This window comes from Podarcis tiliguerta, assembly GCF_965153285.1.
Source record: "Podarcis tiliguerta genome assembly, chromosome: 4".
Classification (NCBI taxonomy): domain Eukaryota; kingdom Metazoa; phylum Chordata; class Lepidosauria; order Squamata; family Lacertidae; genus Podarcis; species Podarcis tiliguerta.
Window position 1 is genome coordinate 69,957,464 of NC_139537.1, and position 26,465 is coordinate 69,983,928.

Genomic DNA, 26,465 nt, shown 5'->3' on the forward strand with positions numbered 1-26,465 from the left:
GGCTGGTGACGTCGATGGGGAGCCGCAAGCGGAGATTCAGCCGCCTAGGAAGGGAGGTTGCCGCCGAGAGAGGGCGTTGCCAGCCGTTGCACTTTTAGGAATGTGTACAGTATTTCTGTTTTTTTAGGTAGGCTCTGTTGAACTCCATGGGGTTGACCTGCAGAGGATTGCGCTGTTGGTGGTACAATTTGTTGAAAAGTTTGTGTTGTGGGTGTGTTCATGATTTAGCAGTCAGGCTTACTGAGGAACCAAGCCCCTAAGCATTCAGATAGCCTTATTTTCAGCGGGAATTGTATAGCAACTTCAGTGTGATGTACTGAGAGGGTTAAAAATTATAATTCACAGGCAGAAATACCTGACGCATACTTTTTTATTTGCATTAAAAAAACCAACCTTGGTAAAAACAAAACTTTCACTGACCAAGGGTTTGGGGTGGGGGGAGAGGGGTTCCCACAGGTCAACCAGCCGTAAATCAGAAGATTATGCTTATAACATGCTCTACATATCTTAAGCAAGTGGGATTCCATTCAGCTACAAAGCTCATTGGGTGGCTTTGGATCAGTCGCTGCCTCTTTGCCCCATCATTTTCTAGTTACAAACCTAGTTACAAAGTGGTAGCTTCCCTTGACTAGATTACCAGCTGTCACGACACACAACTTTTATAATGTCTGAACGACTTGATCTGTATTAAATTTGTCTCACGGTGTTTTCTTTTTATTACTGTACAGTGGTACCCCACAAGATGAATGCCTCGCAAGACGAAAAACTCGCTAGACGAAAGGGTTTTCCGTTTTCTGAGTTGCTTCGCAAGATGATTTTCCCTATGGGCTTGCTTCGCAAGACGAAAACATCTTGCGCCTTTTTTTAAAAAACCGCCAATGCATTCCTATGGGAAACCGTCAATACACATTGGTGCTTCGCAAGATGAAAAAACTCGTAGAACGAAAAAATTTGCAGAACGAATTAATTTCGTCTTGCGGGGCACCACTGTACTTCTCGTGCTTTCTTACAGTAATTAATGTAGGCACTTCTCTCCCTTTCCTGCAGCTTTCCCAATTTGTCAACATCCTTCTTGAATTAATGGTGCTCACAAAATGAATACAGTAGTGGTTAGAGTTTCAGACTAGAACTGAGGAGACCCGAGTTAAAATTCCCACTTAGCCATCAAGTGTGCCTTTGGGCCAGTCACTGTCTCTCAGCCTTACCTGCCTCACATAGCTGCTGTGATGATGAAATAGGGAAGGGAAAGAAAACCATGTTTAACAGGAATGGGAACATTGTTGGTTTCCTGATGTTGTCTGAATCCAGCTCCCACCAGCCTCAGACCACATGGCCAATGGTCAAGAATGATGTGAGTTGAAGGGCACCAGGTTCTCCAGCACTGACGTATGTCAGCCTGCTGTCATTATTTGGATCTAGCAGCATAACAGCAAGGGCACATGCACAATCGTTTCAGACAACTTAGCAATCCCACCAAATATGCATTTGTTCCCTACAAAGTATGGTTGTATGATGGCATTGTTGCCAAAAAGAAATGATTGCAGTGACGTTTTCTTCCATCAAGCAAATTAATTTGCCTAAAATAAATTAGAGGTCAGAGCACTGATCCCTACATTTGGCAAGGGTAATGCATGCACCAGGCCAGAACATTTGGCTGATTTCCATCAGTTCTAGCCACTTAAACACAACCATTTTGAAAAGTATGAAAAAGTTAGATCCTTAGTGCAAACCAGAGCAAAGCAGGTTCCCACAATATTGTGTTTCTACTTGGTGGCTGTTTCCCACAGTAGCCCCTTCGGTTCTACCAGCATGCACAGATCAGCTTTCACCACAAAGTTAGCCTCCATTAGGCGTTGCTGACAATGTTTGGTGGTGTCGGTGGCAGAGAAATGAATCACATCATAGAGATGGGTCCAGGATACACGAAAAGCTTGCTGTGAATAGCTGCTGTATTAAGAAATTTCAAGAGTCATCATACATTGACCATATTATGAGAAGTGATATTTGGAGTCCAATCTTACACAGGATTACTTAGAAGTAAGTCTCACCAATTTGTTGTTGTTGACAGGCACTCCTTTCTTCCACTGCCTCCTGCAGTTTGGTCAAACTCATGCTGGTAGCTTCGAGAACACTGTCCAACCATCTCGTCCTCTGTTGTCCCCTTCTCCTTGTGCCCTCAATCTTTCCCAACATCAGGGTCTTTTCCAGGGAGTCTTCTCTTCTCATGAGGTGGCCAAAGTATTGGAGCCTCAGCTTCAAGATCTGTCCTTCTAGTGAGCACTCAGGGCTGATTTCCTTTAGAATGAATAGGTTTGATCTTCTTGCAGTCCATGGGACTCTCAAGAGTCTCCTCCAGCACCATAATTCAAAAGCATCAATTCTTCGGTGATCAGCCTTCTTTATGGTCCAGCTCTCACTTCCATACATCACTACTGGGAAAACCATAGCTTTAACTATACGGACCTCACCAATTTAAAATACATTAAATCCAAGTAAGTGTGTCTAAAATTGCAGGACTAGTTGAAATCAATAGGATTTTAGAACATAGTTAAGCTAAATCAAGAAGTATTAACAGGAATAAGGCGCATATTATTATCTCTGCAATGTACCCTATGTGTTTCGCTTGTGCAATTATGGCAAGAAGAGCTAAGTCTTTGGCAATCCATCCAGGTGCTACTTTGGAGGCTGGAAAAGCAAAGTATTTTACTTTCTTAACTGCTCATTCTAGAAGATAGAGCTAATATCGCCTGCCTGGAAGGGGAAGTTAATTAAAATGTTGGCCAGATATCTACCTAGAAGATGCATTTGTATTGCTGCTTTCAGTGTGAAGAGGATTCTGAAATATGTTACATTAAGCACTGTGTCAACAGTGCCAGCCTGCTGGACGAACAAAACATTTGTCCTTGGCACTGGCTGGAGAAGCTATGCAGTCATCTCTTATTCCTCTCCATCTCCAATTGGTTCTTTCCCTGGGGACTTACATTGGAAGGGGAGTAGAAGTAGGATGGTTTCATTCCAAATTGTGCCAGACTCAGTCATATCCTCTGAAGTGGGATGACAAGTCACACAATCCTACTCCACTTTGAGCAGTAGATTTATTCTCAAGGCCAATAATGATAGTACTGTTACATGCCACCCCAACCCCTGAGTGATGTGAGAATCTATGGGTCCAAGCACTTAGTCAGAGTTTGTGTTTCCTTTGGAAAGACTGTGGTGTCTTTGTGATACATGGTTTATTTACATACGAGCTTACAGTGGAGGGGTTAAAATCATTACATTCCCAAGAGAGTCCTGTTTCTCCCACTGCTGTAGTCTCTGATTCGAACAGGCAGCCCACATTGTGGCCCACCCCCTGCAATTGCTGCATTTAACAGACTGACACCTTTTTCACTAGATCGCGCCACAGCTACCTGAAACTTCCCCCAACAAAAATTCTGGCATTTCTTACTATCTCAGAGCTCTGGGTGCGGCTTCATCCATCTGTTGGCTGGCAGAAAGTCTCTGATGGCCATTCTCCCTGTGTTTATTATTCTCTGCTAATGGCTCACCTCTTGAGCAATCTCCAGCTATTACGAGTCTAATTCTTCAAGCATTGATTAAATTCTAACACTTACTAAATTCAGGAATTATAGGTGCCTTGCATCCACAAACTCTGGCACGCAAACTCATAACAGTACTCTAAGATAAGAATGCAAGAAGAACTGTGCTGAACCAAGGGCTGATATAGTCAAAGAATAATAGAATTGTAGAGTTGAAAGGGACCACAAGGGTCATCTGGTCCAACCCCCTGCAATGTAGGAATCTTTTGCCCGACACAGGGCTCGAACTGAGCTATCTTCACTGCGTCCAGAATCCTATTCTCACAATGGCAAATTACGTAGATGCCTATGGGAAGTCCAGAAGTAGGACATGAACATGATGGAACTCACATCAAAGCAACTGGTATTCAGAGGCCATTATTATATCTTGTGATCTCAGATTCCATCACTTAACAATGCTTAAATGTCTGAAGTGTTAGGAGTTCAGCCTACATTCGAGTAGGACCCTGGCAGAGACACATGCCCGACTGGCATGTTCTCTCCCTCCTGGTCGTTAGTTCGGGAGCTTCAAAAGCTTTCTTCAGCCCAAACATCACAGCGACTGATGCCAACCGACACCAGCACACTTAGGGATCCCCAGAGTTTGCGCAGTTTGCGTAACAGACCTCAGCAGCTCAGCATTTTGGCTAATCTGCTTTATTTACATATAAACACACACGGAGCACTGCAACATGGCTCCCTCTCTCTCTAGCATCAGACAGCAAAGAGAAAAAGAACAAAGGACAATAGTTCCACTTCACGGAACACAGTAACACAAACATCCTGTCTCCGTCACTTCCCACTCTGTGGAGTCAAAATATATACCGTCATGTGATAGACAACAATCCCATGACTGCAATTATGGAGCAGGAATTCTAATGTGAAGTTGCACTTCCGTTTGTCTGTCCTGAGTCTTCTAACACTGCACTGAGGTTTCATAAGTAGAATGTGATCCTAGAAATAAAAGGGAAAGCAACACTGTAGAAAAACCCAATCTGAGTTTAAAAAGTAATTATTGAAAGATGCAGAAACATCTTTATAACTAACAAACCAGGAACCATAATTCTTCAACAGTTGAAGAGTGGCTGCATCATCAAAAAGTTCTCAGTGCATGTCAGACTGGGAAGCCCATTAAAATGAAAGGAAATTGCACAGCAGACAGCTTGGTGGATTGATCCCTCAGACTTTTATCATCATCAGTAAACAATCCAATACACAAATTGAGTCATTTTTCACTCCAGAAATGTGTTTTAAGATTTAGTCAGCTTGTTTTCATGACTCAGGGAATTTCTCCCTGTTATTTGTCATGGTATTTTTTGAAAGTCACCCAGATGCTTATGCAGTATGTACAATTTGTGTGTCCTTCACTATTTTACCAAGCTACGAAAGTACAGTATCATAATTTGTAGAAGTTTTGTCTCTGACACAGAAACTCCAGTCATCTTGAAAACATCCTTAATCTGAATCAAATAAATAATGAAATGCAAAAAAACAGCTCTTTTTCAAACAGGACAAGAACAGTATATTGAAAAAATATTCTCTTGAGTTTTTCACATTTGTCTTAGAAATGCTCATGGGCTTACTCTTATTTCATTTACTGTGCCATAGTCTGATTTTCCAGCCTTAAAAGGAAGTTCAAAGTTTATTGCAACTTCAAAAACACAAAAATTATCCCAACCAAAATTATCCCAACCAAACAATACATCTCCATTTACCCCCTGGTAGCTACTGTCAAGCCTTTAAATCATATGTCACGAGTTAAAAGTGAACACTGTCCTAAACTGTTCAGTTTTCACATTCTTCCTGAGTAGAAAGTATATACTCTGGAAAACTTCCTTGCAGATAGTGCACTGCTGAAAATTATTGGGCATTGCTCAAAATTCCCAGCTCTGTATCTTCATGCATATATGGAACTTGAAGATGGGCTTACCCAGGGGTCAGCAACTTTCTTCAGCTGTGGGCCGGCCCACTGTCGCTCAGACTATATTTTGAAAAATAAATGAACGAATTCCTATGCATTTTTAAATAAAAGCACACGTTCTTCTCATGTAAAAACACCAGGCAGGCCCCACAAATAACCCAGAAATAAATAAATAAAATAAAAGGACACATTAAATAAAAGGACACATTCTACTCATGTAAAAACACACTGATTCCCGGACCGTCCACAGTCCGGATTTAGAAGGCAATTGGGCCGCATCCGGTCCCCAGGCCTTAGGTTGCCTAACCCTGGTCTTACCCACTTGATATTGCCATGAGGGTTTTTTTCGGGGGGGGGGGGTAGGGGAGTAGACTGTATGCCAAGATTCTTGTAATTTCTGGGAGGCAACAGGCTGGGAAACAATAGAGTTAGAGTGATGTTTGATTTTTGTTTGAATCCAAGGCTCTCTTGGGGTGTGAAAGCTGTGAATCCCTCCATTGTAGGCTCAGTTGTATATATGTGTAAATAAACTATATATCGTAAAGATACCGATATCTCTGCTGTTCCTCATTCCAAAGGAAATATGAACCCAGGGTAAGCACCTAGTACCTAGTAGTAGTAGCAGCAATAATAGTAATACTCTTATATTCTTGAAGATTTCAAGGATTTTGTAGGGTTTTGTAATTCTAAAGTTTTAAAGATCTATTTGTTCATTTATTGATATACTCTGTTACCTAATTTATTTTGATACTGGTTTTGTATTTTTATGGCTTTGGATTGAACTTTAATGCAGAATTTTTATTTGAAGCTGTCCAATAAATGTTTAACTAAACAATGCTAAATCGATCTCTGTTTGCTCCTTCAGTTAGTTTCATATCTTATTACTTTGATACTTTGATACTTTGTCAGTATCCTCCTAGGGTCCAAAACCTATTTGTTTCCATTGTTGTTTGGTAGCACTTATGGCGTTAATAAATTAACATATTTCCGCATGCTTTAACAGGAGAAGGTGTTTGTTAAGGTATGTGGATCCCAGACTGTTTTGTTCCTGATGCTATCAGTTCCAGTAAAATTTTGTGTTTTATCTGAGAACAGATTTGTGGCTTGCAAATTGTAGAGCCACAGAATTTAACACAATAGTGGGCAGGGAGCCTGGAGAGACTTACTGGTAGGTTCCATCTGTTGAGACAGAGAGAGAGAGAGAGAGAGGGAGAGAGAGAAAGTTGGGGAGGTTCAGCATGAACTAAAAACTACAGAACTGATATCAGGTAAATGCCGTGGAAGATTGCACCAAATTTTAATTATCACTAAGGTTGATTTCTAATGTTCCAAGTCAAATGCCATTTTCTTTCAAATGCTCTAGACTTTAGAGTTTAAAATGGCAAAATGGTCCTAAACAAGAGAACAATGACTGCCTTGTTCTGAAATGAATAGTTCTGCCTTGCTGTTACAGAAGTTGCTTTGTTTTGCCTTCATGCACCATATAATTATCAGTACCCTCTGCTAAAGCAAAAGCGATTATCTACACTTTGGTCCTATTTCATAATTTCAATGCTTGTTTCTGGTACATCCGTCAGTGTGGCCTCTAAGCACCATTCCACTGTCAATAAAAATAGCTTGCTAATCTATAAAAATATTCTTGGAACCTTAGCTTCCATTAGAAACACTGGTGAACACTCATGTGATTTAAGGTAAATTAAAAATTAATATCCTTTATTTCAGGTGAAATCAAACGGCAACAAGCTATTCTATCCATGCTTACTCAGAAGTAAGTTCCATATAGGGCTGAAACAGACATGCAGATATACTGTAATTTGTATGTAAGACCAAGGGGAATACTTTCAGGGCAAGGACCAGTGTGTGAGAGAGTGCAGCATTTAACTCCTCACATGTCCATTGATTATTTCCTGTACATATCCCCTAAATTTATTTCCCTCAGCCCCAGCCATAATTAAATAAGTTTCAGGGTTTAAGGGAGGGGAAATATCAACTAAATATCATTTGGAGGAGCTATCTACAGTACAAATTAGCAAGAGAAGCAATCCCCTCCCATTTAACAATTCTCTTCTGCAAGTGCCCCCACCCACCAACATTAATAGGGAAAACCCAGGAGTTGGCGTGTGTCTCTCTCAGCATTTCCTCTGTTCTGCCTTATTCAGTTTACTCTCAAGGATGAATAGGACTGCAGCCTCAGCAAAACTTTTTTTATCATTCCACCATATGTACACCTGCTTGGGAGTAGGACCTTCTTCTGAGTAAATATGAATACAGCCACATGCAATATAACAGAAAGAGGCTTTAGGAAACACAACTACAGCATCATCTTATAGGCAGAGAGCCTTCTCGGTAGTGGCGCCCGCCCTGTGGAATGCCCTCCCATCATATGTCAAGGAAATAAGCAACTATCTGACTTTTAGAAAACTTCTGAAGGCAGCCCTGTTTAGGGAAGTTTTTAATGTTTGATGCTTTATTGTATTTTTAATATTTTGTTGGGAGCCACCCAGAGTGGCTGGGTATAAACAATATTATTATTATTATTATTATTATTATTAGGACAGTGGGTGAGTCCAAACATGTGTACTGTCAGTTCTCCAATTCTATTATACATAATGGCTTTCTGCAATAGTGTCAGATGATTCTATGTTTCTATGTGTAGGTTTACAATGATATAGCTAGCGGTGCAAGCAGACACAGGAACTACATATGTTGTCTCCAGTTCTGTCTCACACACCTTCCTCTCCCATTTTGCTTTCTGCATGAGCTGTGTAGTGCACCCAGCAAACGTGGCTGTTCTTGCTGCAGCAGGTGGATCTATGCTCCTACACCAATGCAGTATCCTGGGTTAGCTTGCAAAACCAGTATAGTACTGCTCTTGGGCAACAAGCTGCCCTAATCCCCAGCCCTGCGTAGTGATATAGATTTGACTCTGATATTTTGTAATTTATTGATATTTTAATGAAACATTGTAAGGCAACATTTTAATTCCACTGGTAAATCAAAAAGCTTTAGCACCTCACTGATCTGTTTAGCAAACACATACCATGTAGTTGTGTTATCCAGTCTGCTTTAGTGTAGTTCTGAAGCTTTCCTTTCAACCCAGCTCCACCCACCTGTCAAAATTGGTTGGAGGCAGTAATGCTTCTGATCTGAATACCAGTTGTTAATCAGCAAAAGCTATTCTGAAATTTGCCACTTGTAAAGGTGGAAATCTGGTTAACCCAGCTCTATCTGTTTATAAAGCAAAATCAATGGTCCTTATTTTATATGGCGCAGAGGTTTGGGGTACCTCAAAGGTTTCTAGTCTAGAACCCCCACAGAATTATTTTTAAGAGCCCCTTTAGGCCTGCCTAAAGATGTGCAATCCGCCATGGTTAGGCTGGAAACTTGTACGTTGAGCATAGAGAGCCAAATAGATAAAAGAATCCTCTGCTACTGGTTCAGAGTTCAACAGATGGACAACACATTACCAAAAAAAGGCCTGATTGAGCTCACAAATGGATTACCCTTTAAAAACTGGGTATATCATGCTGCCCAACTGATGGGCAAATATGACCTCTCAGTGTCCGAGCTCAAAGAACTACATTCACAGAAAAATATTTTTAAACGGACCACAAGGGCAGTGGCTACAGGAGGGGAGAGTGCTACTGTGTTCACGTCCTGCTTGCAGGCTTCCCATAGGCATCTAGTTGGCCACTTTTCAGAACAGGATGCCATTGGCCTGATCCAATTCTCCCACCTCTACACAAGTTAAGTCCATTCTCAGTTTATCTCCTTGCTTCAAAGATTTTATGGGAGATGCATCTCTCTTATTTATCCTGATGGGGGCAAGTAAGAGGCAGTTGTGGTAGAGTTGGCATCATGGTACTGAAGGTGGATAGAACACCTTTTTTTATTTTGGTGGGGTGGTGATGGTGGTACATTATATTTGCTGAGTGTGAAAAATAGCTCCCAAATGCCGTTTTGCTCTTGCAAGTTATGTTAAATGGCATACTAAACGCTACCCACCAAAAATGGGAGAAATTAGAGGACTTCGGTGATGAAACAACTTGCATCTAGGAGGATCACTGCTACCATCAAGACTAACTGTTCTATATAATAATTGTGGAGCGTTCTTTTCTCTTTGCCTCTTCAGAGTTATACATGCAGTGGGGATTTTTCCTCCCCATTTTCTTGGGCTGAAATATGCGCCTCCATTGTCCCACAATCCGTCCTATGGGAAAGGCAAGCCCGATATATATAATATATAAACACGACAGCGCTATTCCGACGTAAAACCCGCAGAACTGGAGGCAGCACTAGAGAAAGCCACCGCAATACACCTGAAAAGAAAGACCCGCCATCGGAAAACCACCACCGAACGGGCGCTCCCGCAGCCGCTCCCCTCCCCGCCTTCGCCCCCTGCTGCCGCCGCAAAAGCAAGCAACTTCTATGGTAACCGGAGCCCTTCTCGCCATTTCCTCTCTATGGCTTCCCCCCCACCCGCTCTGCTCCCGAGAGGAAAGGCGAAGTATCCCTGGGAGCGAATTGGCTGGAGCTTGCCCGGCAGCTGCGACCTGATTGGGCGGAAGGGGGGCTAAGCGGTGTTTCCCTTTTAGCCCGCCCCTCAAGCTCCATCCGGTTTGGCCAGGGATGTGGGGAGGGGGAGAGCGGACAAGGAGGAGGAAGGGGGGGGATTAGTTGGAGCTGCGCGGGGGCCTGACAGGACAGCTGGAGCCGCCGCCGCCAACTCCCGCGCGGAGCAGGCGAGGCTGCTGGGCAGGTGAGTGGGGGGGCTTCGGGTCCCGGGGGAGGAGGCAGAGCCGCCCGGAGGCCCCCGTAGACATCCCCCGTCGTCTCCCTGGAGCCCGAAAAGCAGCAGCAAGAGAGGGAGGGGCGAGCTGGGCCTCTGTGTGCATCGATAGAGGTTGGGAGGGCGGCCAGTTCACCTCCCTGTTCGGAGGCTGGGGGCGTCCTTGGGATGGAGGAGGAGGAGGCGGTGGCTGCGGGGTCTGTGCATGATTTGGGTACGTGCATGTGTGGCTTCGGTGTATTTAGAGATAACCTGCGCATGCATGCGAGCAGAGATCCCCGTTCCTCCACGGACTCCTTGTGTCTCTCCTGACACGCGCAACATGAATATCTCGCATAAGCAACGCGTGGGGGGACGGACGCTTGAACGTGGTGGCTCCCCTTTTCGAAGGGAGCTTGGGCAGGGTCGCATGGTGGGCTCCTTTTTTATGGTGGGTGGGCTTGCGGGGAATGGATGCAAGGAGGGATTTTGCGTCTGTTTTTGGAAGGGGAGCAGGTTTAAGGGTGCAGACGGGTGTGTGTGAGTGTATGCGTATGGGGATATATATATATGTGTGTGTGTATGCGGTGCATATTGATCCACAAACCATCCCCTTCTCCTCCGGTGTTGGTTTTATTCTTTTGTTTTCAGAGATAGCCTCAGAGCAGGCAAGCAGAAAACTGTTAAATTGCTGGTTGATGGCCAGGGTTTTAGATCATCCCCCCCCCCAAACCACACATTTTTGGTTTGTTTCTGGCTAGCAGAGAGGCAAATGACAGTAGCTCCTGCTTGTCATGGAAGTTCGTTGGTGTAGTTGGGGAAATAATTGGGTGTAGGGGGGAGACATGGAGAGTTTTTTCTTCATCTTTCCATGTTAAACTGGCTATCTCCCTTTACTACTCGTTCAACGTGCTTTTTTTTCAGGGTGTGGAGGGATGAATGGTTTGGGTTGGTTGGCTTGTATAATCGTATCTCAATTATTTATTTCATGCACCAGTCACAAGTCTGAAAGATAGCAGCAGCACAGGTCTATCATAGTGTAGCATGGTGCAATAGCGGAGGATGTTTTCGACTTCTGGTCTGGGAGGAGGCTTGTATGGGGTAAACACCAATCTTGTAAACAGAGTACTAATGCTCTTGATTCCCTGCCTATAAATGCTTTGTATTTCATAGCTCCAGCCTGTTGTAGTGAGTCTCTTTCTGTGAATAATGGTTGTTAAAGGAAGATGGAAACCATATGGTTGTGTGTGTGCAGATACAGTTATATGTAGATACTGTACTTTCATTGCTTTTAGTAACACACACACACACAAACATTTTGTGACAGGTTGTCCAGCCAGCTGAAAAGACTGATTTGAAAAGGGAAGATGTCTTCTGAATCATTTTGTTTGGCTGCTCAGACCCGGTTTGATTCCAAATGGCTGAAAACAGACTTACAGGTAGGAACTCCTCTTTAGTGTATATAATAATATGATGTGTGTCTGTGTAACTTGATACTCTCTGTTCAAATACAATGCAATCTATTCTGCTAATAATAATTAAAAAAAAAGCCAGGAGATTGTGTATAATTCGCTTGTTAATTTCATACTGACCTGACAATTGCACAATAGAGGTGAAATATCTTTTTGTTATATTGGATATGTAGAATTTTGTTTACAGCTGGATTGAATTACATTTTATGTTTTCTGCTGAATGTTTCAAATGGCTAGTTCTTTCCAAAGTAGACGGTATCTTAAGGTATGCATCATAAGATTACTATAAATAGTTTTGGTGTATTGCTCACTTGATTTATATATAGAAACTCTATGCTACTCTAGACTATGGAAATCCGATGAATTGCTATAGTTAATGGTAAGAGACTTCAACTTTAAATGTGAGTCTTTTGAGTGATCCTCATTAGAACTGAGTAGTCTTGGATGGGCTGTGAATTTGGGTGGGTTAAGATACCTGGAATATTGCCCCACTAGAGACCCCCTCTTTCTGTGTTAGTTGATATTTGGTCTTCTTAAAAATTTGACGAAAATTGAGATGGCTGGAATGCAATGGATTTACACAATAAGAAAAGTCTTGCTGAATATCTGTTTTTATTTTTTATTTGTATTGTTTCATTATATTCCATGTAACAGTGATTGGGTTGTATCCAATGCTGCTTTTGCACTCACACAGCAGACTTCCACTTGTACAGTGGGCTTTCCCCTACTTTGCTGCCTTCTGTGCACGCCCAAAATCTGCTCCAGGGGGTTTGGGAAGATTCTGAGGCAGATTTTGGGGACACGGGAGATGAGAGGAAGGGGAAGTTCTGTTGCACAAATGGAACTCTGTTCATGCATTATTGAATTCAACCCTCCTTTTAGTCCTTTCCTCACCCCCATTGCATAAAATTAGAAGAGTGAGATTGGGGATTGGGCGAGTGCTTTTTAAATTAAATTGAACAGAACTTAAAAGTTGCATTGTGCTCCTCTATTCTATGCATTTTTAGCTTTCTGAGTAGAGGCTGGGTCAGTTTCTACAGCAATGGACATCACTTTTGTTGTTGTTTAGTCGTTTAGTCATGATGGATAAATTGCCATAGTCCTTTCTACTCAGTGCTTCCATGTATCTTGGACAGGATAGGAGGAAATTTTCCTTCTAATAAAGGATGCAAGGTGTTCTGTAACCTGAATGGTGTCTGAATTTGATGTCTGTCCTGAATGCAAACTGTAGGTTTTGAATCTTAAATCAAGTTTAGTGTGACCCGCTTGAGAATGAAAGAGAGTCCATTGATATCCTCTGTATTTTTGTGTTTGATAGCATCCTGATGACTTTATGGTAGCTAAAATGAGATAGGTTTCACTTTTCTGGGCTTGTGGGATGAAGCAAATCCATTTTCAGTGATAGAATGTTTTACAATGGGTCCTCCTTATCTCTTTTGTTTATGAAGGAAAATATTAGTGTGAGCATGAAATTAATGAGATGTGCGAAGTTCTTTCAGATTTGTTATTAGATTTCGGGTTTGTGCTTGAGATTTGTTATTAGATTTCAGGTTTGATGATAAGAAGATTAAAGGTCAGATGAGAGACTATAGGTAAATGACAAACTATATCTTTTGTGTACAGAAGATCCCAAGTTCAGTCTCTGGTATCTCCAGGTAGAAAGAAGGATGGAAAAGCAGATGGCGAAAGAGATCCTGGATAAACAATTCCAGTGAAGTAGATAATACTGAGTTGGAACTGTGGGGTGTTAGACGAGGAGTAATACCTCTAGTGGGGGACATGTTGTTCTGCTTCTGGGGTAGTTTGTCCACCTTTGGTCCCCTCCCTGCACTCTGCTCTCCCCTGTAGCTCCTAGAAGCTGTCAGCATGTGACAGCAGCCACACCCTGGCAATAGCTTCAACAGACTGGCTAAACCAGGGTAGCCAATGGGTCCCAAACCCTCGGTGAGTTAGGGACTGTATGTGAAGACAGCCTCTGGCATATTGAGTGGATGAGATCAGTGGTGGTTCCAACAATCAGAAGGTGGTTTCTGCACATGCTGTAGAGGGAAGTGATGGGCAAATGAGGCTTGTAAACTTGGGAAGGTAGCCCATCTAGGAGAATGAAAACTCTGATCCTAAACCTCCTCTGGGTTATCTTTGAGAGAAGGTCACTTGCTCTGCTTTCCTTTGGAGGCTGAGAGGGGGAGGTCTTGTTGTCTGGGCAGCTCAGGACCTTCATACACTATGGCCAGGGTCGTGCCCTGAGGAGGTCACCTTGGTGCAGCTAATGCAGCACTTGGACTCCACCCCTGGAGGCGCACTCCATTTATCCAGACAGATGGATGCCAACAATGACAAGTTTGACCTGTAATAAGAAAGTGTACTATGTTCCTCAAGTAAGAAAGCCTACTGCTGATATATACAGTAGTCAAGCTTACCATATGGTGAGGGCTACTTTCTGGGTAGGTTTTAAACTGGAAGCATTTGGGTCTCTTAAATAAAACCCAGATTGGTCTTAAGTAGACAAATGGAGATTCAAAAATCATTGAGGGAATTAATGCATTACCGCGCAGTCTGAGACTATAGGCCGCAATCCTATAGGACTTCCTCATCGGCTTTGTGGCCTCAGAATTGCATGCACTGCCCCATTCACAGCCATGAATGGGTTAGACTTTTATTTTGCTGCTTAGCCTTAAAGATTCCGTAGCATTTTCAGGTTAGAAGGGAAAATGAGGTGCATATGTAACTTGCTTCAACATAGTCAGACAATTTTCATCCATCGTGGATGACCAGGCAAGTTGGTTAATTACCAACCTGCTGAAGATGATAAAGGACTGATAGTTGCATCATAACTTAAGGTAGGCTTCGCCATGTGTCCCTGAATAAGAATAGAGATGCCAATATATCTATTACATTAAGCAGGAGAGAGCTTTATTGCCCAGCTACAGTAATTATCTGGCAGGGATGAATTTTGGACAACCAAGTCAGTGCATAGAAGCTCACAAATGATGTAGAAAATTGATTTCAAGTTGATTTGGAAGGCTAATATGGGAAGAGACATAGGCAAATATGTTACATTTGAATGGACTGTAAACACTAATGTAAAATATTGTGCTTTTCTGTTTGATCACTTGCCCTGTTTCCTGCAGAAGAAACAACATTTCTTATTTCTCAGATGCACTAGGAAGTATAAAACCCTCGAAAAATAAAGCTGAAGCTATTGTAATGTGGTTAAGTAATAGGGGTGAACATGCAGGGCCTCACAACAAACTGTTGCAATGTATCTGTGGCAAATGTGTGTTTGTTTGTTACCCAAGGGGGTTGAAATAAAACCCAGATGTTACCTTCAAAGACAGGAATCCCTGCTCTAATGTAGGTTTACTTCTTGTGTCTGTTTGTGGTTTTTTTTTAATTTTTTTAAAAAATTGATCATGTAAAGGTGCTTGCAAGTCAATGAAGCATGAGGCCTCTGCATGCAATTGATGGCTTGATTTAGTCAGAGGGGGACCATTTTTTCAATTGACCTTTGTTGCAACCTAAGAGGTTTGCAATCTGGCTCTGAAACAATTCCCTTTCTCAGCTCAGAGAGAAAGTGAAGGGCTCACATTTCTCAAGGAAGAGAAAATGAGTCAATTCATTTGTGTATTGCTTGTGTGTGTGTGTGTTTGTGAGAAAGAATGAGTGAGCGGGGGGGGGGGGCATGACTGTGTGTGAGAATGGCTTGTATGAATTTTGGTTCTCCCTATTATGGATATTGTCCCCATTCACTTTGTACATTTTTTGAGGGGGCGGGAAGACTTTCAATCTTTCAGTTATGCGAGCCTTCATCTGCACACTGGTGGTACAGTTGAGACACGGGTTTATCACCTCATTTGCTGCTTGTAAAAGTAAGCTTAGCTGCTGCTACATCTGCCATAACACACTTATTTTTAAATTCTTCATATCGCTGAGGTTAGTGGAACACTGATGACTCCTGTGGTGCAGATTGACAGCTCAGTTCTAAATTTAACTTATTTTACTATGGCCTTGTTTTCGAAATGTTACAATTCAAGATTCTAAACTTTGTATCCGTCTTGTATCGTAGGCTCTAAAAGTGTTAGAACAGTGATGCCTAATGAACTTATTCTCATTGTAGAAAGCTTTAATGTTCTTTGAGTATTGAGAGGCATGTAAATATCAGCTTGACTTCTAGATTCCCTCCATGAGCAAGGTGACCAGGTAAAGCAGCTTTTGTAAATAGGAAGAGATCTGTTTCTCTTTCAAGCTAGCAGTGTGTTGCAAACAAGTGAGAAAGTGGGCTGATAATTTTTGTGGATTTATTTGTTATAGTGAAAATGGCTATATCCTATACATATTTCTGACGTGTAATTTTCTTGTGTGTAGGGCAGTTGTTCCCAATTAGCTAAGTACTGCAGAGCCCTGTTTTTCAAAGCCGAGTCATGGTTCCCCTACTTCTGAAAATGTTGGCATCTCTTTGGTAGTTTTTGTTATGTGAATGGTTCCACCATGCCCTCTAATAACTGGGATGTGCGCTTTTGGGTGCCGTGGTCTCACATGAGACATGCGTCTAGCTGCAATTTCTCATGTTTTGGGGCACCGTGCTCTTGAGTGAGAGCACGGACCCCCAAAATGGGATATCCCATTTTAAATCCCCTGGGTGGGTTACATAGACCCCCAGTTGGGAACTGCTAGTGTAGAGCATTCTGTGTATCTCATGTTTATACTCTCCATACCATGTGATGTGATGAGTGTGCATGGGTCCGTTTTGCTACTGTACCTGCTCTGGAAATCAGTCGCTGGAAGTCATTCATTGGAGTTTTGTACCATCTATTTGCATAATGCAGGAAATTGCTTGTACACAGATAACATCTGTGTAACGAAATTGCCACATGTGGTGGCCCTCATAGGCATTTGTGTTGCAGCCTTGCCAGTAGATGATCTAGGCTGGATGTACTAATCCAAATCGTTAGCATGCTTGAATTCTTGGTGCTATTTCAAAAAGGGAGGTGGAACTACACCGACTAGACTTGAATCTTTAAATTTCTATAGATAAATGTCTTTCCAGCCCTTTGAATTGCAGGCAGACAAAGTTTAAAACAGTTGCTTTTATTGATGATTTGATGTGCCTTTTTTATTCTCTTGAGCTTTTATGGTATTGTTTGTATCATTGTTAGTCACCTTGAACACTATTTGGTGGAAAGGGTAAAAAAAAAATCATGTTTATGATACCGTACCCCCCGCCCCTTTTCCTCTAAAAGCTTGCTTTCACCCGAGATGGACTCTGTGGCCTTTGGAATGAAATGGTCAAAGATGGGGAAATCGTATACACTGGAACAGAACCCCCCCAAAATGGTGAAGCTTCTCCACGGAAAGGTGAGTTTCATTTTCATTGTGTTGTGTATCTGTATAGTTCAGTAAAGACAAATGTGCCTAAATTTTTATTGAGGGTTTATTTGTAATGAAAACAAAGGGTTTGGGGGCTATGCCTTCCTGCTCCCTAAATTGCACTCTTTGTATGGTGGCTTTGTAATCCGTCTCTTACTTTTGGTATGCATGCCAACCACAACTTTTTAGTTTGAAGATCGTGACATTTCTAATGAATGACAACAGTGTCAATCATCTACCTATCATCTACCTATCATCTATCTATCTATCTATCTATCATCTATATCTATCTATCTATCATCTATCTATCTATCTATCGGGTGCTGAGACAGACTTGAAATCCCCTCTCTGACAACAGTATAAGATTAAGACTGCAATCCTGTGCTCACTTATGTGGGAGTAAGCCCCACTGAAATGAATGGGACTTCTGAGTAAATGTGCATCAAGTTACACAGTCGGTGTCAGAGCTTTATCAACTAATGGGATTTGCAGATCAAAGTGGGTAAGATGCTGCTGCATAAAATAGAAAACATGCTCATTTAAGTTAGACTTATGTGAGATAAACTTTACTGAAGCATGCCCATAGTACTGCTTCATTTCTCAGATCCATACCAACATCATTGGCAAGCAAGCCTACTGAATTTTTCAGATTCTGAACTTGGCAGGCTAAGTTGTATGTCCTGAAGACTTGTCCTTCAGTTACTAATCCCTTAAATGCTTGCACTATTGTGACTCTAATGACAAATGGTATAACTATGATTTAAGAGCATATTAGCTCATGTAGGGAGAGGGGGCATACCAAGTTTTTGATCAGAAATAAATCCTTTCTGGGAATGATGCTATTAACATTTTGGCAATAGAGTAGAACTGCTATTTTGCCCTTTAGGTAGAGGTTAAATTAAAAAAAACACCTCCTTTGCCAGTAAGAAGTGCATTCCTACTTCTTATCATGATTTATCATTTCTAAACATTATAATTCCTACAAACGTCTTCAGTATTTCTGATTGTGGTTATTTTTTTCTGGGAACTGAAGTAAAAGAATTTTCTTTCCTTGTGTCAAAGATGTTTGCAGCCATACATGATATGGTAATGTAATTCTCATTGCATTCTGATTTTATGCCTATCTGCAGTTATTTATATTACTCAAGATCAAAATGATTTGCAAGTAGTCCAGTGTAATCTTCTGCCTTTGTGTGTGGGTGAAGGAGCAGATCCCCCCCCCCAATGCCATATTGCAAACTACTTTTGATGGCACCCTCGGTTTCAAAACCAACTGGGTCTTGTGGTTTCTTATCCCCCCAAACCCACAATCAGTAACCAAGGTTTGTTCTTTGCTTACTGTATCAAGAAATTTTTAATGTCTGATGTGGTATAATTTTATATATACAGTGGTACCTCAGGTTACATACGCTTCAGGTTACATACGCTTCAGGTTACACACTCCGCTAACCCAGAAATAGTGCTTCAGGTTAAGAACTTTGTTTCAGGATAAGAACAGAAATTGGGCTCTGGCGGTGCGGTGGCAGCAGGAGGCCCCATTAGCTAAGTGGTGCTTCAGGTTAATAACAATTTCAGGTTAAGAACAGACCTCCGGAACGAATTAAGTACTTAACCGGAGGTACCACTGTATATGCTGTAAGTTGCCCAGAGTGACTGTGGAAATCCAGCCAGATGGTTGGGGTATAAATATAATAATAATAATAATAATAATAATAATAATAATAATGATGTTATTATTTTTGCAGTTTTTTGGTGCAGCAAACCATGAGCCTGGGTTGGAGCAACATGACAAGCCAGGCTCTGGCTTGTTTTGTCTGTGACATGGTAGCAGCAAGAACAGGAGAGAAGCAAGTCTTTCTCATTAAACCATAGTTTGTTTTAAACTATGGTTTAATGTGATGTGCAAACTAGGCCAATGAAGCCTCGGGTTTCTAAGTAGAAGAGGTCACAATGTGACCCAGTAAAACAAGTAAAACAGTAAAACATCTGTGGCAGTGTTTTCCTTTCTTCTTCATATAACTATAATATTAGAGTGAATCTGAGAGCATAAGATGACCTTTTCCAATACTGGTGCTCAGAATTCTGATGCAAAAGGAATGGCTTTACAGAAATGATTTACTCAGTTGCATTTATGTTCTTTTTTTGTTCTATAGATGAAAGCATTGAAGGTCAGACTGGATCAAAGAAAGAAGATCAGAATGACAAAGAGAGGAAAGACGAAGAAGATGCACCATTGCCTACATATAGAGCCAAATCAATTGTTGAAAGTTGGGTTTGGGGCAAGCAGCCAGGTAAGGTCTTTTTGGTTTTCTTTCAACATGGCATTTATTGTTGTATTACTGTGTGATATGGTGCCCAATATATATTTCACGAATATATTGCTTCTTAGTAAAGTCTTTGGATTTTGCTGATAAGTTTTTACCGGACCATTTTAAAAAATCCTTTAATTTACAAACTTCTATACATCTTCATTTAAATGCTTGTGTAGCAATTTGTTTCCTTTCAGTTAATATGCAGAAGGCAGCTAATACTGTTGGTGTTTTGCAAAGAGATTAATAAATCAATACAGAACAGAAAATTGACAACTGGCTGTCAATTGATGATGGCAGTCGGGAGTGATGAGAGGTAGCAGAAGGGATGCAGACAGTCTTTGGCCCTCGCAGTTGTTTGAATAAAATTAAAGCTGCTTCTTTATTTAAGCAGACAGAAATTTGGTTGCTCTGCTCTGGGGTGTGTCAGTTATGACTTGGCCGAGATTTCTGGAATCACTGAAGTATGTGGTCTTGTTGCCATGGTGAGATGTTTTAGGATTCTGTCTGATGGGTGAACAGGTAATCAAGGAGCTGGTATGCCTTAAGACCCTGATGTGAGCATCATCTTGAACTCGTGAGATATGGCCTGAACCAAGACCTATTGCAACAGTAAAGTCTCCAGTCATGCTTAAAACTGCCACCTAAGACAACCTGTGAAGACCCTGTGTCTAAATTATTTATTTTGCTACATGTTAAACTAGTTTACTTCTCTGTTAAAAAGCACTTTAATTTTACTGAGTCCTAAGGGCATCAACTTTACGTGCATCTTTTATGAAAGAGACTACTTGATAACATACTTCCTGTAAAACTTTGTGTACAAGTTAGCAAGGAAAGGTGATCATTGACTTTGAAGGAGTAGTACTAGCAGCAGATATTATTCCGTGCTCAGTTTTGTGGTGTCCAAGTAGCCCTTAATAGTAGTTGAACAATGACAGTTTTGGGGAAAGCCCTTGCTACCTGATGAAATGACAAAAATGGGTTTGGGCTCAGTGTTTTACATATCTGCAGGATTTAATGGCAGTATAGTGGAGATAAAATTCTCAGTACATGGCTTCATAGTCAGAATTGGTTTTGTTAATTAATAAAATGCAGGTTTTGTTGCTAGTGTTGCAACACAGCAGCTCATGAAGGCTTCGATTTGACAGGATAGAAGTGGGCTTTCTTTTGGCTACATAATACTTTGGTGTCTTCCTGTTGCTAAACAAAACAAATAGTGTCAGGAAATCACTGTAAGCACCCCATTTTAACAAAGTGGTTCTATGAAGGCATTGTAAGCAATTAGCATACAGCTGTAATTGAAATATTTTAAGGCTAAAGGTAAAGGTAAAGTTACCGCTGCCCGTACGGGCCAGTCTTGACAGACTCTAGGGTTGTGGGCCCATCTCACTCAAGAGGCCGGGGGCCAGCGCTGTCCGCAGACACTTCCGGGTCACGTGGCCAGCGTGACGAAGCTGCTCTGGCGAGCCAGAGCCGCACACGGAAACACCGTTTACCTTCCCGCTAGTAAGCGGTCCCTATTTATCTACTTGCCCCCGGGAGTGCTTTCGAACTGCTAGGTTGGCAGGCGCTGGGACCGAACAACGGGAGCGCACCCCGCCGCGGGGATTTGAACCGCCGACCTTTCGATCGGCAAACCCTAGGTGCTGAGGCTTTTACCCACAGCGCCACCCGCGTCCCATTTTAAGGCTACCTTGAAGCAATTTTTCTGGAAGGTTCCTAGGTTGTAGCCTATATTCAATAGATTGGGGCTACAATTTCTACTACAACCAGTGGGGTCATGTAAATGTTTTTAGAATTGGGATCCCAGTTAAAAACAGCTTATATATAAATACATGGTCACTAAGAACAAATCTGGGATGCGGGTGGCGCTGTGGTCTAAATCACAGAGCCTAGGGCTTGCTGTTCGGAAGGTTGGCGGTTTGAATCCCCGTGATGGGGTGAGCTCCTGTTGCTTGGTCCCTGCTCCTGCCCACCTAGCAGTTCGAAAGCACGTCAAAGTGCAAGTAGATAAATAGGTACTGCTCCAGTGGGAAGGTAAACGGCGTTTCTGTGCGCTGCTCTGGTTCACCAGAAGCAGCTTAGTCATGCTGGCCACATGACCCAGAAGCTCTCTGTGGACAAAAGCCGGCTCCCTGGGCCTGTAGAGCAAGAGTTGTCTACGACTGAGAGTTGTCTACAACTGGACCTAAAGGTCAGGGGTACCTTTACCTTTTAAAAACAAATTTATGAATTTAACTGCATTATTTTCTCAATTAAATTATTTTATTATTTTATCTTCCCCAAGAATAGGATACATGGTTTTTTAAAAAAAAGAAATTACTAATCTGATGTCAGAGGTAGGTATGACTAAATGATTCTAGTATGACAAAGCACATCAATTAAAGTAGTCAATACAAATACATTATGTTAAAGCGAAATTATCTGATTCTCATCATTGCCATTTAAAAGTCCAAACTCACTTGCTACTACCAATACAGTGACTATTTGTTTAATTTTTTGTGCTCTGTTGCTAGGAAATGGGCATGTTGTACTCTGGGCTTCAGCTAGGTTGTAGGGCCAGTCTCACTTCGCTGGGAAGAGGGCCAGATTTTGTATCTTGGCAGTAACAAGTGAGATGCTCCTCCATATTGCTAGAGCAACTGGTTGATGCTTCTTCAAGCCAAAAGAACCAGGGCTACAACAACGTAATGTAGAGGTTTGGTAGAGGCTGAGATCAACTTTTAAAAAAACAACAACTGCAGAAGGTGCTGCTCCCTGGTACCCCACGTTATGTCTAGTTGCATCCTGTGGTAAACAAGAAATCAATTATGTAGAACCTTAAAAAAACTTTTTTTTTACATAATCTCAATAACCTGACAAAAATAAATATAAAACAGTATTCAAATAATTGGAGGTTGTAGTCTATCTCTTGTATTCGTAAGCATGAATTAAGAGTTCCAGATGGAGTCATACTGTGTGGGTGGCTCTCTGTTGTTGTCTCTTGCTAACATAGGTGATGAAATTGTACCAGACGGGCATAAATTTATCCAGTTTGGTTTGACCCTTAATCTACTTCAGTTTGTACATCAGCTTTTCTGCCAGTGGTTGTGTAGAACCTCTTCTGACATATAAAAAACGACACATTTAGTAATTTTTCGTCTCACATCTTTGGTTGTTTGCTAGGTTGGGGTTGTGTGTTTTTTTGCAACTAACTGAAAAGAAATTGAATTGCTTTTCTTTTGCTGTTCACTTTTGAAGGGTTCACTTTTGAGCTTGGCATCCTATGTGTACCACACAGGAACTTTGAGTCAGCAATTATTAGGTTTCAGTGGTGCAGACCAGTCCATTTTCTTCACTTCCTAAAACAAATGTGGAGGCTGCTTTACTTATGATGTTTATGCAGCTCTGCTTTGAAAATATTGGATGGAATTCATCATAGCATCATAAGGAGATTGTTCTGTCAGTGGAAGCATATCTTCATGCCCGGTTTTTAGTGATCTCCACTTTACTCCCCTTGTATACTGTTCTGTAGGTTGCCCCGACCCTCCGGATAGGATTTGGGTGGAGGCGCCTTTCAATCCCATGAGTACAAGTAAATTCTTTTCAGTGAGGGCAACCAAAGGTTGCTAGCTTGGTTGCAAAGTGTCTGTACTCACTGCATTGTCCCCAGTTGACTGAAGTGAAAGGCATGTGCAGATTGCCAGCTGAATCGAACTCTTGAGTAACAATAGTAGGTAGCACTTGGTGTCTGTAGTATGCCAGGTGATGCCCACTACATTGAATTGACCTGCATTTGAATTCTCAGACAGGTTATAGTCTAAGGCAGTGTTCTCCAATCTTGAGTACCCAGGTGTTGGATCACAACTCCCATCATGCCTGACTATAGTCTAAGTTGGCTGGGCATGATGGGAGTTGTAAAACTGAGCAACTTCTGTGGACCCAAGGTTGACCACACAAGTCTAAGACTTTTGCCTGGGTTTTAATGCAGTGATAGTTCTCCATGCTGGAGTGATATGCCTGCTTTAGCTAAGAAACATGCTTCTCTTTGATGGTCTTTAGTGACCGGGAAAATGGTTGGCAATACTTCAGGTAGGGTCTACCTGACATGTCATACTTTGAGTAGACATTTGGAAATCAATGGGATTGCATTAATCTATTGATTTCAATTGCTCTACTCTGAATATGACTTAGTAGGATGCAACCGCTTGTAAATAGCTCCTAAAATCATGAGAGTAGAGACTGGCATTTGCAGCTATGTTTTCAATACATACTGCAAACGGTAAGATTTTTTAATTTTTTTTGACGGGGCAAGGCGAGTCAGTGCTGATACAGCTGGGCTGCTCGCAGTAGATTTGGAGCAACCCGGGCCTGCTGCTGATACCGGACAGGAATCAACTGTTACGAAACACTGACATGCAGAAGGCCATGTGCTGCACTCTGTTCCCTTGGGATTCTGTTTACAAAATAAAGTCTGCTGATGCTATGGCTACAGCAACAAATAAACTGGCTCTGTTCTTTCATGCAGTCATACAGTTAAATTTCACTGGATGTTTTGAAATGTCCCTTACAAAGGACTTGCATCAGTTTTAATGTTTACTATGCTAAATTCAAGGAAAATCTCATGTTCTTCCTGATCTGCTTTCAGTGTGGATGCCTCACACCTTATCTTGTACTTTCCATTAAGCTCAGTCATGTGTCTTGGAATCTAGGAATCTGGTTTACAGCACCTTGCAGTCAGTGTGACTGCTAATAATTCTGAGTATACAATTCTGGTTTCGTTTTTGGGGCCACGGTTGTAAAAAGACAGCCTATACCTAAACACAGCAGTGGAAAGGACAAATTGAAAGTGACTTGAGCAGAAAAATCCTGTTGCAAGGGGTTCCCCTGGATAAATTGACATTGAATAGTTTGCTTCATTTCACAAGATAGGAAATATGAGCAGCTTTGCCTAAGTCTTGGGTGTTGAACAATGAGATAAAAATCCTTTAGTCACTTGACAAATTTGGGGAGAGAAGTCAATCAGCATGACTGGAAATTCCCCCTGGAAACATAATTTGTGTAATCTGAAGATCTATATTTAAAGTTACAAGAGAAGCAGTTTTAATTGTTCGTTGAGCCATTTTTAGCTTCAGATGAATCATGTAACTGTTCTAGACTAATATTTTGAGGTGTGGAGTTTTTCCAAAATATGGATCAGTTGGTCAGGATTAACTAAAACGATGCTTAATGTTTTTCCGATAGCAAGTGCTTCTGGGGTCAAACTAAATGAAACAGAAGCTCCTGTCTCTCTTTAATTTATTTCTTAAGAACCAGGGTGGTGGTGGGAGAGCTGGCCTTCATATATAAATGACGAGTCCCCTCTGGTTTCTTTTCCGTAATGTCTTCAGGTTTAAACTTAAATTATGAATATGTTTGTGTAGTCTACAATCTTATGCTGTGTTCTGCAGCTTTTTAGAGTTGCCTTTTAAGTAACAGAACTTAAGATAATTAACATCAGCGTATAAAATGCAAGTAATGCTTATTGTCCCCACATAAGCAGGCCTCTTAGCAGTGTCTTTTAGTGTCTGCCAATGATAAAAAAAAACCTGCTGTGTTTTATTTTAGAGTGCTTGAATGCTGGAGGAGATGGTCACAAACAGAAATCATAAGTGAAATGGGAAAGGTCTAGTCTTAAGGATTTACTGTGTGTGTCATTGCTGAATTGAAATTGATCAGTCATTCAGTATCTACGTTGGGAATTGATATAAATGCCATTTGGACCTATTTTTGTTTCGAATTATACCGCTTGAAGTAGGGCCAACTTTGCTGTTACAGCTTGCTATAGCGCAAAGATTTGAAACGGCAATGATAAAATTGCACTCGCCCATCATGTGTTGGCGTCCTGGCCGGCTGTATGCCCTCTTGTCCCTCCTTCTCGAAGAGTAGCTCAAATATCCCATTGAGGGCAGTCGGGCAATGGCAGAGAAAATATAAATGTGAACACACTAAACGACTTCTTGGAAGTGGTGAACAGCTTTCCTTTAGCAACCCCTTTAAAAGAACAAGCAAATTTTCTCACAGGTGGCCAAGTTGCAGCATGGGTGCTGCAAGGTACAAGGCAAGTAGATGCTTATGGGACACCTCGAGAGCAGATGGCAAGTCCTTGCTGGCTGTGGCAGAGAATCAGGCCCATATATCTGCCTTCCCAGCCAGTGCTACTTGGCTCAATTACTCTGAGGCGGGAGAGGGGGCACATATGTACTGCAGCTTGCTTGTAAGTGGCCCAGTCTCATTCCTTGCCTTGCTAAAATGATTAATGTTCTAGTTAAATTAGTAAGAACTGCTATGGCACGTGTTTCACAAACCACCTTTACTGGATTTGAAGTACCTGAACGCTGCAGATCAACAAACCGTAATAGACTGGGGAAAGCATAAAAATGATAATCAAACAAAACAAATTGCTTTTGTTCTTGTGTAGTGGTTTTTCTGGTACTTTGAGCCTGCCAGATATCCTTATATCTTGAGTGGATTGCTTGTCACTAATGGGGAGCAGACCTCTAGTGTGTTTGGTGTCCATCCGAGCTCTTAAAAGACACATTAAGATTTGTCTAGACGGGGGGGAAATTAGCTAATATGAAAGGCAGTTACTATACCTGACTCATCCTGGTGTTCAGTACCTACGATTAAGATTAATTGGGGAGTGCATGTCAAGTAAGTCATGCAACATCTACTCGCATATTCCCAAATATACACAGAGTCCTATTGAAACTTTCTCTTGAGATGTGTGTAATCCTTTTTTATAAGGAGTGAGTAGTATTTCAGGCATGCTACTATTTAATGAAGGCAGATGCTGAAGCTAAGCAGGTTTGCATCTGGCCAGTGCCTGAATGAAAAATGCCCCATAACTTCCTGTGCTACACCTTGCTGGAATAAATGTAGGATATAAATGAAAACAATGAAGTATGTGCCCTTTCAGAATCTTGGCTGTATATTGTACTGCATTGTACATCAAATGTGAAATATTGCTGTTCCTAAAATGGAGAGTGTATTATTTCTTTCCCTTGCCATCAAACAGTTGTATGCATCATG

At 41.6% G+C, this 26,465-nt stretch overlaps 1 protein-coding gene across 11 annotated transcripts in view; it reads left to right on the top strand.

Moving 5' to 3' along the window:
- Positions 1 to 9,991: 9,991 nt before the first annotated feature.
- The window catches only part of HERC2 (HECT and RLD domain containing E3 ubiquitin protein ligase 2), a 96,221-nt gene continuing 79,747 nt past the window's right edge, over positions 9,992 to 26,465 (top strand). For 6 of the 11 annotated variants that reach the window (XM_083437511.1, XM_083437512.1, XM_083437515.1 and 3 more), the window contains exons 1-4: positions 9,992 to 10,258; positions 11,595 to 11,706; positions 16,980 to 17,094; positions 19,260 to 19,397. In XM_083437511.1, coding sequence (XP_083293637.1) covers positions 11,635 to 11,706; positions 16,980 to 17,094; positions 19,260 to 19,397 — 325 coding nt within the window. In that variant the 5' untranslated portion in view covers positions 9,992 to 10,258; positions 11,595 to 11,634. Of the gene's footprint in view, positions 10,259 to 10,280; positions 10,503 to 11,279; positions 11,369 to 11,594; positions 11,707 to 16,979; positions 17,095 to 19,259; positions 19,398 to 26,465 lie in introns of those variants that run through there. The other 5 variants (XM_083437516.1, XM_083437521.1, XM_083437514.1 and 2 more) reach the window with 4 other exon arrangements.